The 10,147-nt window shown below is 39.5% G+C and overlaps 1 protein-coding gene across 1 annotated transcript in view; it reads right to left on the bottom strand.

The window, feature by feature from the left end:
* Nucleotides 1–10,147, bottom strand: part of CFAP44 (cilia and flagella associated protein 44) — a 138,066-nt gene that overhangs the window by 23,762 nt on the left and 104,157 nt on the right. The window contains exons 25-29 of the mRNA XM_014545394.1: nucleotides 6,945–7,122; nucleotides 6,275–6,562; nucleotides 5,993–6,220; nucleotides 2,995–3,198; nucleotides 1,259–1,451 (exon numbers count right to left, since the gene is read on the bottom strand). Coding sequence (XP_014400880.1) covers nucleotides 1,259–1,451; nucleotides 2,995–3,198; nucleotides 5,993–6,220; nucleotides 6,275–6,562; nucleotides 6,945–7,122 — 1,091 coding nt within the window. The remainder of the gene's footprint in view (nucleotides 1–1,258; nucleotides 1,452–2,994; nucleotides 3,199–5,992; nucleotides 6,221–6,274; nucleotides 6,563–6,944; nucleotides 7,123–10,147) is intronic.

The following is a 10,147-nucleotide window of genomic DNA, read 5'->3' as shown; positions in this document are numbered from 1 at the left end:
AGAAACATTGATCAGCTGCCTCCTGCACACTCCCTCCTCGGGATGTGCCCACAACCAAGGTACATGCCCTTGACCAGAATCGAACCTGGGACCCTTCAGTCCGCAGGCTGACGCTCTATCCACTGATCCAAACTGGTTAGGGCACTTTGGTTTTATTTTGCACTTCTGTTTTGAGGTTTTGAGGTGGGAGCTTAAATTATTGGATTGAGACTTGTCCTCTTTTCTAATTTAGTACTAAAATTTTTCTCTCAACATTGCTTTAGCAGTATTCCACAAATTTTAATAAGTTGCATTTTCATTTTCACTTAGGTCAATGTAGTTTTAAAATTTACACTGAGATGTCTTCTGGGTCCCATGGATTATATAAAGCTTGTTGTTTAGGTCTGAGTGTTTTGAGATTTTTCTGTTATCTTTCTGTTACTGATTTCTAGGTTGATTCCTAGAAATGTATATTAAATAACAACTTTTAATTGTATTTTTAGTTGTATTTAATATATATTTCTAGAAATAACATAAGTGACATGGTCAGAGAACACATTCCATATGATTTCAATTCTTTTATACTTATTAAGACTTGTTCATAGTCTAACATATAGTTTATCTTGGTATATGTTCTGTGGGCACTTACTTATAAAGTGTGTATATTCTGCTATTTTGGGTGAAGTGTTCTATTACTGTCATTTAGATCCTTTTTTGTTGATGGTGCTGTTTAGGTCTTCTATATTCTTATTGATTTTCTGCACAGTTGTTCTATCAAATGTTGAGAGAGGGCGATGGAGGTACCCAAATGTAATCATGGGTTTGTCTATTTTATCCTTTCATTTCTATCAGTTTTTGCTTCACGTATTTTACAGCTCTGTTGTTTTATGCATACACATTTAAGATTGCTATGTCTGCCTGGCTGAATGACACTTTTATCATTGAACAAGGTTTTTCTGTCTCCAGTAATTTTCTTTGCTTTGAAATCTACTTTATCTGACATTAACTCAGCCATTCCTGCTCTGATTTTATTAATATTTGCATGCCATGTATTTTCCTTCCTCTTATTTTAAAGTTTTTAAAATAAAACATCGTCTGATGTGGCAGTGAAGAAAAAGTGAGACTTGACCTATACAGACTGAAAAGGTTTATATCATCTCCTCTTTAAATTCCACAATGCTGCTACATCGTCTATGTTGTGATGAACATGACTTATTTATTTCTCTATTTCATGCTAGTGAGAAAAAAATATTTTCATATATAAGAAAGAAATACAAACCAGCATCTCCTTCGACCTCCTTTTTCTTCACCCGTTTTATCCTTTTCTTTAGGACCTTCATGAGGAAGTTAGCAAATTTGTTTTCTCCAACTGCTGCTTGAAAACTAGCATAGAGTGCCTTTTCTTGGTCCTGGAGCCTGGTGATTTCATTCTTTTTCTCTTCCATCTCCTTCATAGATTCATTAATTCTCCACTAAACAAACAAGAACAAGAACAAATGAAAATATTTCATCTGGCCCGGCCGGTGTGGCTCAGTGATTGAGCGTTGACCTATGAACCAGGAAGTCACAATTCGATTCCTAGTCAGGGCACATGCCTGGGTTGCAAGCTCGATCCCCAGTGTGAGGTGTACAGGAGGCAGCCAAGCAATAATTCTCTCTCATCATTAATGTTTCTCTCTCTCTTTCCCTCTCCCTTCTTCTCTGAGATAAATAAAAATATATTTTTAAAAAATAAAATATTTCATCTGTTAAACCAGGTTCAGAGAACAATGCGCATTGCAATGTAAGGTTACATTTCCAAAGCTTCTTTTTTTAAAAAAAATATATTTTATTGATTTTTTACAGAGAGGAAGGGGGGGGATAGAGAGTTAGAAACATCGATCAGCCGCCTCCTGCACACTCCCCACTGGGGATGTGCCCGCAACCAAGGTACATGCCCTTGACCGGAATCGAACCTGGGACCCTTGAGTCCGCAGGCCGACACTCTATTCACTGAGCCAACCCAGCCAGAGCTCCAAAGCTTCTTAATGGAAGTTTACATTTCTGATGTTTGCAGAGCCATTCATTTATATGACTAAAATTTTATAATTCTTTTGTAAAAAAACAAAACAAAAACCACATGGTTTACAGTTGTAATCAAATAAGATCAATTTTTTAATGTTTTGTTTTCTCAAATAAATCTACATTAAATAAATTGAAATTTTTATTGATATATGGATGTCAACTAATATAATTGCATGGGTGGTCTCAAAAACAAAATTTTTTTAATATCTATACTAGAGTGAGAAAAAGTAGGCTTACAGTTGTGAGTATGCAAAATACAGTTTATTCTTGTGTTATTTATTAATTGTATTATTTATTTGTATTACAACTATAAACCTACTTTTGCCCACTATGTATGACAATTTTTTAAAAAAAAAGATATATCATATCTTAGTGAAGCTGAAATACCAAAAAACTGATGTCACTATTCACTATGTAATATCTATTTAATAGAATCTTCCTTTAGGACAAAGAGAAATAGTATAATTTATCTCTTTAAATTTAACATATATATAACAAATAAAGAATCAATTTTCTGTAAATTTAATTAGACATTACTCTGAAACTAGCTATCATATTTAAGAAACTCATGAACTTCTTTTCCAGTTATATTCATAAGAATAGCATATAATCAAAACTCAACTTCACATGGTGGGTAGTAACAACATAAAATAAACTTGAAATCTATGGATAAACTGAATATAAGGCTAACTTTTGAAAATTTTATTCTACCTTACAAAACATTAGATCAAATTTACTAAAAAAAAATCTGATTCACTTCTCCCTGACCAAGGATACCAAAAAAACAGAGAGCAAGTCTGAATAATGGGGAAAAAGAGAAGGGAGAGAAGACAAGAAAGAGATGAGGACTTGAACAAGATAAAAAATTAAGTGGAGAAGAAGAAAAGAAGAATCAAGTTCCTTCCATAACTTAAGGGTGCACCCAGCTAGCATTTTCCTGCCCATTCATACTTGCATCTCCTGTTCCTCTTTGTCTAATGAATTAACACGCTCTTGAAGTATGTTCTCCTGTTTTTCAAAATTCTTGAGGAGCATCATTTCTTGAAATAATGTGACATGGTTCAGATCAGATAATTTCATCTGAATGTCTAGTTTCAGTTTCTGGTGTCTCAGGAGATGGAGTTCTGCATCAAAGGTGACAATCAGTTCTTTGATCTGAGGTGGGAAAAGATTTGTATATATGTTAGAAGTTAAGAACAGTATTTTTTTAAACTAACAATACTAATTTGTTTGGGTAAAAGCATTTTCTCATTATGCCATTTAATATAGATGGAGAATTACATGGGTGTGTGTGGTTGTGTCTAGTCATATAAATCATTCATCAATGGTCTTAAGTTTACATAAATTAATTTATTCATTAAGTGGCAGAAATTCTATAACTATAGTCCTTCCAGCTATTTCTCTTCCATTCAAAAAAGCCATTGAGCCCTAACTGGTTTGGCTCAGTGGATAGAGCTTCGGCCTGCAGACTTAAGGGTCCCAGGTTCGATTCCGGTCAAGGGCATGTACCTTGGTTGCAGGCACATCCCCAGCAAGGGGTGTGCAGGAAGCAGCTGATTGATGTTTTTTTCTCATCAATGTTTCTAACTCTCTATCCCTCTCCCTTCCACTGTAAAAAATCAATAAAATATTTTTAAAAAGCCATTGATCAAAAACGGTAAAAAATCAATAAAATATATATTTTTTAAAAGCCATTGATCAAAAACATCTTGTTGTACTGACTATAAGCTCTTTGTGAATAGTGTTATGTCTACCTCTATTATATCCCCCACAGTATTCTACATGGCCGTTCATACAGTAAACACTAGATAAATATTTCCCTCAACTTCTTACTTTGAAAATATTCAAACCTACCAAATAGTAAATATTTTCAAATAGGTAAGTACAATCATGGACCCACAGGAAACCTGTTCACAATCTTCTTACTATAGAAATGATGAAATTGAGGCTAACGGTGATTTTCCTGAGATCAAAGCTAATTTGTCACAGAACTGGATTAGGAACCTAAGTATCCCAAGTCCTGGTCTAGACCTTACTCGTCTGACGTCCTAATGATTTTAAAGCCTCAGTTTTGCTCTGATTTTGGCACAGCTTCTCCCCCACCCATCCCATCCCAAAGGAGATGAAGAGATCGAGAGAGAGCCCCAGGACTGATTCTCCTGAGGAAACGCATACAGCAGGAAGAAGACAAACCATTCCATGTAGGACATCATGTAGGCTGTACATGATGGGGGAGCCTCAACTCAAATGCTTGAAATTTATGAATGAGGGCCCAGATTGGTGCTGAGAATGGTGAAGAGATCTGTGGGTTTGGGACAGTAAAACTTCTAGAGAATTTCAGATAGCTTAAAAACAAACAAAAGAAAACCAAAGAAATTTTTTTTTAAATTAAACTTTGTGTAGGGCTGTAGATTAAGTGAGCTCCCCCCAAAAATTTGTTCAACAAATTTGAATTATTTAAAAATTTCTTTGGAGGCAGGACTATATATTTTTAGTACAACAGCATTCTGAAACTTACCACATAGGTATCCAAGTTTGTAAGGGTTTCACTTGTCCTATTCTCTCTTATCCCTGACACCCTACAAGCTTTATGAGGCTAGAGAACATGTCTGACTTGAGTTGCATCACTACTACCTAGCTCGCACTGTCCCTGCTCTTAGAATGACCAATAAGTATTTTTAATTAATAAAGTAAATTAGTCAATTAAGTCAAAACATTTTACTGAGTATCTACTACATGTCTGACATTGTCCAAGACGCTGCAAGGGAGTCAGAAGAAGTTATGTACCTTCCCTTAAGATCTATATAACCTAATTTGCAAGACAAAACTAACACACACACAGCAGCAAAGAAAACTAAGAACAAAACATGATGTGCTGATTATAGGTGCAATGGAAGTTGTTTTTTTGTTTTGTTTCGTTTTGTTTTTTAAGAGTATATGATGTGGACAGAAGATTTGGAAGGGGTTTGGAACTGGGCTGAGTTTTGAATGATGACTCAACTCTGGTAGAAGAAAATAGCAAAAGAAAAGGCACAGATAAGAAATTCAGAATTGGGGGAGGAAAGTGGGGAAAAACAGGAAACGTGAGAATACTGGGCTGGATGAAGAAGAGTTGATGGGTGAAGAATAAGGTTGGAAAGCTATAGGGGCGTGCCTAGCTGGAAAAGACACAATACGGCTGGTAGCAGGGAACTAGCACCCCAGGAGCACCTCCTGCACAACTGCTCCCAGTCTGGTCCTGATATTCCTAGAAATAAAAATAGCTGGCATTCTAGCTCCAGAAGAATTTTGAAGCCGTTCATCACCATGAACACTCCCAGTATTGGAGCAAATGAGAGAAAGGGGAGAGTATGAAAAGCAGAGGGTGGCCCATTTCCTCTGGAAGGTTTTTGTTATGTTCCATCCATCATGTGAAAGCTTCTCATCACTTCCCCTTTGCCATGGCTTCAGCAAGATGCCAGTTAACATGCATTTGCCCCTAATGCTTAGCTTTCCAAAAAGGAAGGAGTTACAAAGCTCCACAGTTCTGGGCAGAGCACAGTGATTTTCAGGAAAAAAAAACAGGGGTGGGGAGGAAGCCAAGCCATGAGTGAGTTGTGGGCTGGTCAGGGTTTGGGGAAGGTTAATGTAGAAAAATGTTAAATAAATAATTAATAAACTAGATAGACATCCCTGCTCCATTCTCTTTCAGCTTTAAATAGTCACAGTCTCGGCCCTAGCCAGTTTGGCTCAGTGGATAGAGCGTCGGCCTGCATACTGAAGGGTCCCGGGTTCGATTCCAGTCAAGGGCACAGGCTCGATCCACAGTGGGGGGAGGAGGGGCATGCAGGCGGCAGCCAATCAATGATTCTCTGTCATCATTGATGTTCCTACCTCTCTCTCCTCCCTTCCTCTCTGAAATCAATAAAAATATATTTAAAAAATAAATAGGCACAGTCTCACCCCTTACCCTGTTGGCCAAATACTGCTGCATGTATATGTTTTTAATCTCCTTTCTCTTCATAATCTCCGTCTCTACATCAATTGGATCTGCTCTTTCAAATTCAGATGGCTTTGAAAGATCTAGGCCGAATGTTGATGCCCTTGACGCTCTAGACAATGACTCTCGTGTTGTCAAATCCCCATCCTTCGCATAAGAGGATCTAAGGAATCCTCCACCTGAGCCTACCGGCCCCGCCTGTTCCACTAGGGGGGCCTTTGAGGATCTAAGGAATCCTCCACCTGAGCCTACCGGCCCAGGCCCCGCCTGTTCCACTAGGGGGGCCTTAGTATCCTCATTTTTCATCAGCTGTTGCTTAAAAGCAAGGAGAATTTCCTCATCATACTGAAATCTCTTTTCAGGAACTTCTTCCGGGTGTATCTGAGGGATTTTCGGAATGGGGATGCGCTTGGATACGTGAAGAGTTGACTGAATGTTCTTCATCTCGTGTACCAGGCACTGTATCTCCTCGATGACAGCCACTTTAAGGTCTCGAAGTGAGAGGATGGACTTGTTCAAGTACATTTTCTTTGAATGGGTCTAATTAAAAAGAACAGAAAGGAAGAAAATGACAACCCACTCACAAGGAACAGTTTCAAATATGATTTGCTTTTGTCCCCTGACTGAAATGCCTAACAAAATTTCAAGATAAAAATGTATCTGACCATTCCTGTTCACTACAAAATTACTCTTTTCTCTAGCTTTTAGGCTTTTCCCCATTTAGCTTCTCCAGAAGGGGAGGCAATCTGGCTATAATGTGTGGTATCCCTCAGCTGGCTCTGAGGGCTCAGTTCCCCTGTCCTCCCCTCCTACCACTCAATGGAAGTCCTTCCTGAAGGCGTGTACTCAGCCAGGTCCCAGGGGGCAGGGAGGGGGAGGAAGTCATTTTTTTGATCTGAAACACACAAGTGTTTCTAAGTACCATAGAGTCTAGCTGTCCCAGTTCCTCTTCTTTCTTGGCAGCATTTATTCTCATGTGCTCGGGTATCTTATAGTCTGGGGCTGTCTTCAGATTGAAGTCTCCCATAAACACCTGAGCCTCTTTGATGGCTTGAACATCTTTGGGATCTTCATAGTCATCAGCAGGTTTACTCTTATACCTATGAGAAAAATAGATAACCCAGCCACAAATATACAATAAACTCTAATTTGTCTACTTTACTATAGGTATATAATCAAATTCAATCGTGAAGCAAAAGTATAATTCTTAGCCTGCAGTGTTACATTTGTCTATAGAGTTCAAACATTTTTTAAAGTTGATATTTAAAAGCATCCCAAGCAAAATAATAAACAAACAAACAGATCCATCCATCCACCAGACGTGCTTAAATAATCTGAATCATTCATTGAATTTGGTTCATTTCCAAGCAATTTACATCAACATTGTTATTTATTCCTTTGATAGATATTAACCCTTGGAGATATCAACGCTCTATTCACTAAAAAGTTAATTGAAATATTTAATAACATAGTGATTGTCACAAAATTTGTCATAACATTTTCAAAGAGGCATCTAATTCAAAATTATAGTATGGACCTATGTATTTGCCTTCCCCACTCTCCCCAAGCTCCATGAAAATGATATTGCAGAGAAACTAAAGAGAATAAATTATTAGAAAAGCTGATAATGGGATAGGTAGCCATGAGAAAACAGTAATAGTGACACACTTCCAAAAGGCAGAAGATGAAATTACATTGATGGATAAACCAGACCAGAGAAAATCATAGCCTGGGATACTCCCAGGAGAAGGCTATAAAAAGATGAGTACAGTCTTCTTGGTAGAGTTCCTAGGATATTCCACGCACGGAGGGGACACGCATGGGCGCCAGGGCATCAGGATACAGTGCTGCCAGCACTGTAGAGGTCAACACTGAGAGACACTAACCTACCTATCTAATTCTTTGAAGTGAAGCCCATCGGTCGACATGAATATGTACATATCTAGCTCTCAGCCCTTTAGGAGCACAAACATCTATAATAATAAAAGGGTAATATGCTAATTAGACCTGATGTCCTTCCGGACATCCTTCCTTCTGGGTATGCTAATTAGACCTGATGTCCTTCCAGACATCCTTCCTTCTGGACACCACCACAGCAGGCGGGGACCACAGGAGAGGCGGCAGAGGCCCCCGGCTGCGGCAAGCGGGGGGGCCGGAGCCAAGGTCCTTGCACAAATTTCATGCATCGGGCCTCTAGTAAAATAGAAGAGGCAATGCATGGCATCTAATGTATTAATTGACAAGACTTTGTTTATATGCTCTCTCTCCCCCCTTTTTTTTTTGTGGATGGGGAGGCAACCAATTTTTGGAGGCCTTGCTCCAGCAAGGGTGAAAAATAAAGAGACTTCATTTGTATATAACAATGCTAAAAGAGGGCACTCACAGATGAGAGCATATGCTTCTGTTCTGGCCATGTTAGAGAAAGAAGGCTCATAATTATTGTAATAGTACAAATAACTAGAAAACTGAACAAAAATTTATGAAACAACTATGTTCAGTCATTGAATGATAGGCAGTATTCCTCTAAGATCAGGAACAATAGAAGGATGTGCGCTCTCACCACTTCTGTTCAACATAGTAGTGGAAGTCCTAGCCAGAGCAGTTAGGCAAGAGAAAGAAATAAAAGGCATCCAAATTTGAAAGGAAGAAGTAAAACTGTCATTGTGTGCATAGAAAACTCTAAAGACACCACTAAAATACTGTTGGAACTAATAAACAAATTCAGTAAAGTTGAAGAATACAAAAGAATAAAATACCTAGGAATAAACTTAACTAAGGAGGTGAAAAACATGTACACTAACATCTAAAGGACACTGATGAAAGAAATTGAAGAAGACACAAAGAAATGGAAATATATTATGTGCTCAGGAACTGGAAGAATTTATATGACAACACTGTCATAATCATAAAATATTATAAAGAATCTGCAAAAAAGTGAGCTTAGCAAAATTGCTGGGTTAAAGGTAAATATAAATTTAAAAATCAATTGAGAGAACTTCCACTTCCAGGAAGATGGCATAGATCTACATTTTCTTATTTTTCCTGCTAAGTACAAATAAAAACCTTGCACATCCTATATAATAAAAGCCCAGCAACCATAATGGCAGAATGACCAGAACAACCACTCAATCAGTCACTATGAGGTGCACCGACCACCTCTCGGTCCCTTTCCCCGGCTGGCAGGCTTCGATTGCCGATGGCGAAAGGGGACCCAGGGTGAGTGGCAGGGGATGCAGGTGGCTCCAGGCCAAGGCCCCTGCCCCGCCAGTCACCCATACACAGAGAGTGACCGGCAGCAGGGGTGGGGCCAGCGAGCAGGTGGGAATGGCCAATCTTTCGGTCCCTCCCCCGGCCATCAGGCTCCCATCGCCAGATGGTGAACAGGGACCAGGGTCGGTGGGGGGCAGGAATGGCAAGTGGGCGGAATGGGCTGACCTCTTGGTCCCTTCCCCACCTCGCAGAGTCCAATTGCCACCAATGGTGAACAGGGAACAGGGGTGGGTGGTGTGGGATGTGGGCGACTGACAGTGGGGGTAGGACCAGCGAGTGGGCAGGAACAGCCGACTTCACGGTCCCACCTCTGCCATCAGATTTCCATCACTGGATGGTGAATGGGGAACCAGGGTGGGTGGTGGTGGGGGGGTGGGGCTGGCTGCCAGCAGCTAGGGAAGATGACCCTGATCACAAGCTAGGCCTAGGGACTGTACCTGTGCACAATTTTGTGCACCGCGCCTCTAGTTATATACAAAACAAACATAAGATTCTGAGATATGGAAAGAAGAAGGCAGATCACAGAGAACCTTTGGACCCAAGGAAAGATATGATGGTAAGTTTTCTTTTTGCCTCACATATCTCACTCAGACTTAGAGGTAAAGAAAACAGCAACTCAAGATGGGAGGGGAGCAAGGGATGGGTGAATAAGGTGCAAGGAATTAAGAGGTACAAATTTCCAGTCATTAAACAAATAAATACATGAATATAATGTACAGTATCTTCTACACTAATAAAAGAGAAACATGGTAATTGGCGTATGACCGCTACCCTTCCCACTAATCAGCAAGCATATCCTTATGCAAATTAACTGTCAGCCAAGATGGCGGCCGGCAGCCAGGCAGCTGGAAGCGA

This window comes from Myotis brandtii, unplaced genomic scaffold, assembly GCF_000412655.1.
Source record: "Myotis brandtii unplaced genomic scaffold, ASM41265v1 scaffold406, whole genome shotgun sequence".
Lineage (NCBI taxonomy): Eukaryota > Metazoa > Chordata > Mammalia > Chiroptera > Vespertilionidae > Myotis > Myotis brandtii.
This window is presented reverse-complemented; position numbering and strand designations above follow the sequence as displayed.